This window comes from Silurus aristotelis (assembly GCF_946808225.1).
Source record: "Silurus aristotelis genome assembly, chromosome: 13".
Lineage (NCBI taxonomy): Eukaryota > Metazoa > Chordata > Actinopteri > Siluriformes > Siluridae > Silurus > Silurus aristotelis.
The window spans coordinates 21,101,361-21,109,948 of NC_139586.1; the positions used below are offsets into that span (position 1 = coordinate 21,101,361).

The 8,588-nt window shown below is 35.3% G+C and overlaps 2 protein-coding genes across 4 annotated transcripts in view; one reads left to right on the forward strand and one right to left on the reverse strand.

Moving 5' to 3' along the window:
• Positions 1-8,588, reverse strand: part of stard5 (StAR related lipid transfer domain containing 5) — a 423,751-nt gene that overhangs the window by 377,082 nt on the left and 38,081 nt on the right. The gene's annotated exons all lie outside the window — the stretch shown is intronic.
• il16 (interleukin 16) overlaps positions 3,220-8,588 on the forward strand; it is a 29,599-nt gene continuing 24,230 nt past the window's right edge. The window contains exon 1 of one of the 3 annotated variants that reach the window (XM_083558993.1): positions 3,220-3,580. In XM_083558993.1, the coding sequence (XP_083415119.1) occupies positions 3,550-3,580 (31 nt within the window). In that variant the 5' untranslated portion in view covers positions 3,220-3,549. The remainder of the gene's footprint in view (positions 3,581-8,588) is intronic. The other 2 variants (XM_083558994.1, XM_083558992.1) reach the window with 2 other exon arrangements.

Sequence of the window (8,588 nt, forward strand, 5' to 3'; positions counted from 1 at the left end):
ATTACCAGCACAGTGAACTAAAGGTCTATTAACATAAAGCCTTAAGTTACATTTTAAAATACTAGAAATAAAATAAATAAATAAACAATAATTATAAAAATTCTAATACATTCATATTTATAACATTGACATTGAATACAATGGTCATTCAAATCCCTGTTTCATATCCTGTTTCTGAAAAGTGAATAAATAATTGTAAGTAAATAGATCACGTTCACTTTTAGTATAATTTTTCCACCCAGAACGCATCCTTGAGCGATCATACAGCTCAACACTTCTGGCACAAAAATAATCTTAACTAAGATAATTCTTCATACCTAATCAAATGTAATTTCACTTTTAAACAGTAGATGGAGCCATACGGTTATGTTTTTGCCTGCATTACTAGCTCCACCTTCAAAGGAGCAGCTTGGCTAAAAGATAAAATGCACACAATATCTTTTTTAGTTTTATGCAACCTACATGTCTATATTACCACAGAATTACATCAACATGTGATTGTTTGATTAAGGACTATAAATCGTGCATGAACAGTGTAAAATATTAGAATAGTCTGCATTAAAGAAATGAATGACTGAATCCACTATTACATGAAATCTACTAGACTTGCAGATCCATTACACAACATTTACAGCACCAATTTTAGTGTTAGATGGAAAGTCTCGCCGTAAAAAAAATGATGGTCACAGAATTCAGTGTGTATGTGGTTCAGTACACGGTTCAGTCCCTTCTGTGTACTGTGTTTGTTTAGGCATTCCTGTCCACCACGTGATCCCTTTGAGTTGTTCACACTGGTTGCATTCAGGGCAGAAGTCTGTGCGAGTGTACGTGTGTGTCTGGGGTTAATCAGGAGAGAAAATCCCTCCCAGATTTTTTTTTAAATTCAAGACCCGGGCCAGCTTGTGTCCACTTTAACACAAATGCTCACACACCGCATCACCACAGAGTTAGCAAACACAGGACCCTTTATACACACCCCCACAGTGAAATCCTAACACATTAGCAGAAGGCACCAGGTCAACTAGGAAAAAACCCAGTAAGAATAAAATTCTGAACTGACAAATGCACATTTTATGGATTGTAAAAATACTTTACTGTGCTTGAGAATGTGAAGGATGTTCAGCAGACTCCAATTTAATGCTGAAAGGTTATGAGGCTTTCTAGCACTCCTGGGATCTCAACTCACAACTCACTCTGAAATATAATATTAAAGCAATCTTTGGCATAAATTCTCAATGATTTACTGTTTTTTTTCCCCAGATGTCGTCCATCATATTAGGTGACAGACATCTCTTATTAATTAGCCACATTAATCTTTTAGGTCTAAAACCAAACCTAAATAAGCAAACGTCAACCAAATACATCTGACTGACTGACAATATTTGCACTACAAGGAAATTAATTCAGGGAACAAAAACACACACATAACCCAGTGTGCCGTTATAGGAATATAAACAAAGACAATGTGTGTGGTGTCAGGACACAGTGCAGAGTTACTCTTAATAATAACACAGAAATCTTAAAGTCTTTTATCTTTTTAATACCACATCAATTTGACAATAAAGGCAGTTTTTAAAATTTCTAATTTCTTTCCGATCATTAGCTTTGGTTACTTTCAAGGTTGTGGAAGCTCTTTAGGACATATCTGTTTCTTTTAGCATTTAAGCGATAGCATACACAGTTGTTTTCTCTATTTTTTTCCCTTCCTCTTAAACTAAATAAGAACAAAATCACAGCTTGTCATGTTACACAAAAACCAAAAAGCATCCTGAAGGCTATCATGTGGTAGGACACTGGGCTTTTTCAATAAATGTTAAATGAAGCTTTCCCTCAGATGCTGTGATAGAACTGTATCCAAAGTACGTCATTCCATTTTCTCAGGAAAATGCCAAAACAATAGTCAAATTCCTGAGTAAGGAAATATTTCCTAGATGTGGCATCCCACTGTCTATTGACTCACAAAAAAGCACTCCGTTTACTTTGGAGGACACAAAAATTTGTGTGGTAATTTAGTAATTTCTTTTTTACTTTACGCATAAAATCTAAATGGCTTATATGATACTGTAAATGACATCTAAATATATGTCACACAGGAGCTCATTCCCCTTACTGCAATGCGCTTATGTAAAATATATATATTTGTAAAAAGGTGCTTCCTTGTATTTAGCCTGGCTACTGATGACCAGCATGTAGCACTCCTACTGAATGTAGCTATCTAGTTTGCATTATGTGTTAAAAACACCAGTTTATCACACACACACACACACACACACACACACACACACACACACACACACACAGTGAGTTAGCTAAATTGTTATGCGGTTGAGGCTTTATATTAAATATTCCTTTCTCTTGACCTAGGAGACCCAAACCTGTTCCAGCATGACAATGTCCCTGCACACAAAGCAAGAAACTTGAAGATATGGATTGCATGGTTTAGAGTGGATGAAATGGGCCACTGAATTCACCCCAGGCCTCCTCACCTTACATCAGTACCAATTCTTTACTAAGACCCTGGTGGCTGAATGAGCATAAATCACCACAACCACACTCAAAAATGTAGAAGAATTTAGGTTATTATAACAGCAAAATGAGTCTAAATGTGGAAAATTTTAAAAGCACTTACAAATCATATGATCAGGTGTCCACACACTTTTATCCATATACTGTTAGTTAACTGTGTATACATTTTCTTGCGTATTTTGTTGCCTAAATGAAAAAAGTTGTAGTTATTATATACAAAATGGTTTAAAGGATTAATGGACAAATTGCTTATTTAAAGAGCAGCATGACTGCACCCCTAACAAAGAATAGTAATCATACATGTCATACATTTCGGTGGGTGAGGTCTGGTAGCTCAGCTGTTTAGATGTCTGATGCTGCAGTAGTAAAAACTGGACTGTTGCTTAGAACCCTTGTTCTACAAAGTTCAACATAGCTGCTGTTCTGTGAAGCCATGTGGTAGAGAGTGGCTAAGAGTGGTGAGAGTTCATAGATTTGCTGGCTGTGATGATTGCTGTGAGTGTGCATGTATGCGCGTGTGTGTTCAGAAGGAAAGAGTGAAGCAGTGTGCAGCAGAGTAGGTGTGAGGTCAGCTTCCATGAAGGGAACGCTCTCTCGCTTTCTCTCTCTCTCGCTTCTCTCTCTCTCTCTCTCTCTCTCTCTCTCTCTCTCTCTCTCTCTCTCTCTCTCTCTCTCTCTCTCTCTCTCGCTCTGTATTTGTGTTTTGATGGCCACTCTGCTCCATGAGAGGACTCTTGTGTTTAGCTGGCTGCTTTGGAGGGTGGGAGGCTGAATGGGTGTGTAGCTGTACCCAGTCTCAGCTGGGAGAGAGAGAGAGAGAGAGAGAGAGAGAGAGAGAGAGAGAGAGAGAGAGAGGAGAGAGAGAGAGGGAAAACGCAGAGAGAGAAGGAGAAAGGGAAAACTGGTTTCTCAGTGCACTTTTTATCGTCCAGCACAAAGAAACCTACTTTTCCTTCCCGTTTCTTATAGATGGATGAACACCATGAGCCCCTTTTAAGGAGCAGATAATTCCCCTCCACCTGGATGTTCTCATATGAGCAAATGATCAGTGTCGGTGAGTATTTGTCTCCATCTGTCTTCCGTTCTCTTTTACAAGAATCTGAATCTCTAAAGGAACAAGAAAACATGAATTAAACCCTGCCTCAAAGCAGATGTTGATCTGGGAAGAGGCTATTTTTATATGGACTGAAAAAAAATACTGGAAATGAACATAGATTTGTATCGTTATCTAGTGTTCATGTGATGGTTTTTATTAAGTTCGTCATGAAGCATGATTTGGGCTGAACTCACAGTGTATTAGAGTTAAATGTGGTTTGACAAGTCATCTTTGACTATACATTTTTGTTTTTGAATAAAGTTTAAAGGTGGAATCTGAAAAGCTCTAAAACTGACCTTGTGTTAATAGACTGCAGTGAATCACTGGATGCTGTTATATTTGCATCTGTAATTCTGCTTATGATTCTGTGTTAATATGGTGTATTTATAGCAATCAAGACAAAACTAATAAATATACCATTAACATATACCAAACTTTTGGGGGGATTCCTCCCGTTCTTCTAATCCTGTAATCTCTGTTGAAACTGTGTACAGCTGTGAGATGATCTTTAAAGAAATACGGCAGAGCTGAAGGCAGAGCCATGTTCCAGGTCAGAAATATAGTGAGATCTGTTACATACCACAAATGAGGCTTTTTTATTATTATTATTATTATTATTATTATTATTATTATTATTATTATTATTATTATTATTATTATTATTATTTTATAATTATATAAGATTTAGAAACACTTTAAAAGCTACAAAACAAACATTGTTTTTTATAATGAACTAACTATTAAACCCATCGGGGATATAATGGTATTCCGTGTCTATTTTCATTTGTATATGAAACTGTTCTGCAGCAATATTCCCTATTCACTATTAGTGATGCTAATTTATAGATGAAAGTATTATCGACTATAATAAATTGGGATATTTTATTACCCTGGGAATAATCTTATACTTAAACTACTGGTTTGTTTTTAAAGTTGGTCATACTTTATCTAATTACAGCAAATTAGTAACTATGTATATATATGACAAATGCAGCACTAATGTTAACCAGCTACAACTAAATGCCAGCACTAATGTTAACCAGCTACACGTCATGATTACTTCCCTTCATGTAATGGTTATTTTGGTCACCTTATGTCTATTTGGGGTCCCTCTGGCTTCTCTGGCTTCATTCAAGCTCTTGAAAACATACCATAAATCATGATTATCACTCTTGATCAAGGTTGTTTAGGTTTATGTTTTAATGCAATTTCTTTCCTTGTCTTGGCATTCAGCTGTTCTGATCTTGTAACACCTGATTTAGTTTGATTAATTAAACCCTCATGTGGCATTTTATGCTTCATCACAGCTTCAGGGCTTCTTTGTGTATGGAGTTTATGTTCTTCCCTATTTCTGTTTAGGGTTTCCTCTGAATTGTCCGGCTTTGACCGCGTTCCAAAAAAACAAGCCAAAAATTGAACTGGCTAAGATAAATTATGTGTATGTGTTTATTCATATTTCCCTGTGATGGGATCTCATCCAGGATGCATTCTAACCACACACACAGTCCAAAATATATCCAGATATCCTGTACATATTGACGGTAAGGTTTGTTCATTGCATATATACACATTCAGCATTCAGTCTTTCTGAAAAAATATTCAAATGAGGTATGGTATTCACTTATGTGGCTAGACATCTGTGAAAAAACATAAATGTCATTTCTTTTGATGCCACATCAATAGTTCATTTGAGGCAACCAACTTTCAGAAGGTTTTACATATACAGCAATATATTACAACTTTCAAATGTTTAGTTATTCATAGGATTATATTAAATTAAACTACTGTTAATTATTGTTTATGGTATAAATGATAACCTTCCTATGACATACTTTATATGTAACTTTTTTTGGTCATAAATCAGGGGACAATAAGGAAATAAAGGAATACAGTATTCACCCATGTGGTTGGCTATAACACCATCGGAGGTAATTAATGAAATTATAGTGAAAAAGCGTCAAGAAAATAAAACTGTGTCAATAAGCAATCATGGTGGCCATGTCACATCCAATAATCGGTCTATTTATGAAAAGCCACAGGCATTGCATAAATATGTGGAAAGAAAAACTTTCCAATATTTGAAACATCTAGGCTCAGTGCATTTCTTGAAAGCAGTGGATTACACATATAAAATAAAACAAATTTGATAAAAAAAAAACATGAATGCATGTTTATCTTACAGTGGAAATTGCTGGGTCAGCTTTTTATTTACTCATTTGTCTGATGCTTTTAGCCAAAGAGTTTCATAAGCGAGGAGGATTTCACTGAGTGGGCATATTGCATATTGAGTCTTTAGCACCCTAAGTGAACTCACTAAAATTATTTTCATACTTTTTATCTAACTATATGGACTAAAGTTTTTGGACACCTAAGCATAAATAAGATTTGTATATCCTAGTTGAACAGCCCATTCCACATGTCTCTATTGCTGTAGTAATAACCTCAATCTTCAGCAAAGTGTTTTATATTTTAAACTATATTTTGGAGTGATGTAGGGTAAGGAGGCCTGGGATGCAGTCAGCATTTTCAGCATTTATTCAAAATGTGTTTGATAGGGAGAGGTCAGAACGTGATAGCAGGCCACTCAAGATGTTCCACTTTAACCCATGCAAACCACATCTTTGTGGAGCACAGCTTTGTGCACGGGGCATTGTCATGCTGAAACAGGTTGGGTTCTCCTTGTTTAAGTCAAAAGAAAATGTAATGCTACCGCATCCAAAGACACTTGGGGGCCTCCAACAACTTAGTGGTAACAGTTTGAGTAAAAACCACATGTGGCTGGTTAGGTGTCCCAATACTTTTGTCCATATATTGTATATACATACACATACTGTACAATGTGCATAGAATTCTATATGCATAGAAATTGCTCAAAAGAATAGTGATCATAAAGTATTTTAAGAAAATCAAATAAAAACATTTCCTCTAGAAATAGACAAGAAGTGCATGCTTGTGTGGGTGTGTTCAACATCAGTAATGTATAGACCTCTGTACTGATTTATCCCGCACTTTCTCTCTTTTTTTGCCCTCTCTCTCTCTCTCTCTCTCTCTCTCTCTCTCTCTCTCTCTCTCTCTCTCTCTCTCTCTCTCTCTCTCTCTCTCAATCTCTCTCCTTTTGTTTCTCTGACTCAGCTTGTATTACAGCTGTGTGCCATTACATCAACATCATAGTCTGACTATTTTAAAAGAAACACAGTCACCCTGCTACTGTAAAAAAGTTAAGGTGTAGAGTCATCTACTTTCATTTTCTACATACAGAATACAATGTACACATGGAATTTATGAACAAACAACTATTCTTTCAGAATTTAACACACTATATGACTACTGGTAAGATGTTTGGGCTAAAAATGGAGAAACCACTTATAAGGTATTCTGTATACACTGGCCAGTATACATCTGTATACAAAGGATTACATTGACCAAAAATGAAAGTTACATAGTTTAACAATTCTCTTTGTTGTTAAAGCCAATGTTGCAGAATTGTATTCTATTTCATTTTGAATATAAGCATTATATTTCTGTAGCATTAGTGAACTCAAAATTCAGATAATTAATGTCTTGCCTGAAACTTGATATCTAGATAAACCTTTTCCAAAGACGAATAAATGCCTATTTTGGATGTTTAAAGAAATACTTGCCAGTTTATACAGGATATCTACCAACCAAAAATCAATACTGCTGTCCAAATATTACCTGTGTGTGTCCTGAAATTTGAATGGAACGTTTCACTTTTTAAAGCAAAAGCTATCCAGCATACACCCATGTTTGGGTACTGAATTTGGGTGTTGAATCCAAACATCAACTAACTAGACCTTTTTTCATATGATGTAAGATCTAAAAGATCTTAATCAGCAAGCAGAAAACTATCCAACATTAGAAATTCCTGAAAGTAAAAGGTAAAAAAAAAATTTTTTTTGTTCCAATCCAAAATCCTTAATCCAAAAGTACATGCCCTTTAAATGTGCATCAACTCGTCTAGGAAGTCACAAAATAACCCAGAAAAACATCCAATGAACTGCAGGCTCAGAAAATGTCTGATTCTTTTCTGATTCCACTATTAGAGATAGACAGGGTTTCCATGGTAGATTTGCAAGGTGAAAACTTTTGGTAATGTGACAAACATAAGGGCTTCTCTTATACTTGCTAAAACACCTCAATTACCCCAAGAAATTTGAAACCATATACTATGGAGTAATGAACAAACTGCAAAACATATAGGTCCCATTTTATCTGGTGTACAGTAATGAAGCATTCTGCAAAAAAACATGATGATGTGAATATGCTTTGTTAATTCAGGTCACGGACAACTAGCCATCATTTTTTTAAAGCAAAAGAGAAAGTTCATCATTAATTGGCCCGAAAGAAACTCAAGGCATGCTTGAAGCATAAATAAGATGCATAATAAAGAAGGTAATAATCAACTAGGCACTTTTAATCTTGTGATATCATGTGAATCTAAATTCATAGTATCTGTGATGTACAGCAGCTACTTACTCTATACAATAAATAGAGTACATGATCATTTTTTTACATGTCTACCACTAAATGCTTAATAGTAATTAACTATTGTAACTATAGTTATATAAAAAAAAAATAACTATTATTCAGGATTTAAAACATAGAGCATGGCAAATTTGAACCAAATACCTTTAAAATTATTTAATTTTTTTTCTAATTTTTTCTGCACAGTAAAACTGATGGACTGATGGAACTTTACAGCATTTTTTAGTGGTTAGTGCTCAGTGTTTTGTATTGTTTTAAGATTATAATCACACTCTTGATATTACCCAAATGAGGATGGGTTCCCTTTTGAGTCTGGTTTCTTCCTCATTCATCTAAGGGATTTTTTCCTTTCCACAGTCGCCCCAGGATGCTCATCAGGGATATATACATGTAATTCACTTTAATTCTTAAGTTCTGTAAAGCTGCTTTGGGACAATGTGCATTGTGAAAAGCATTATAG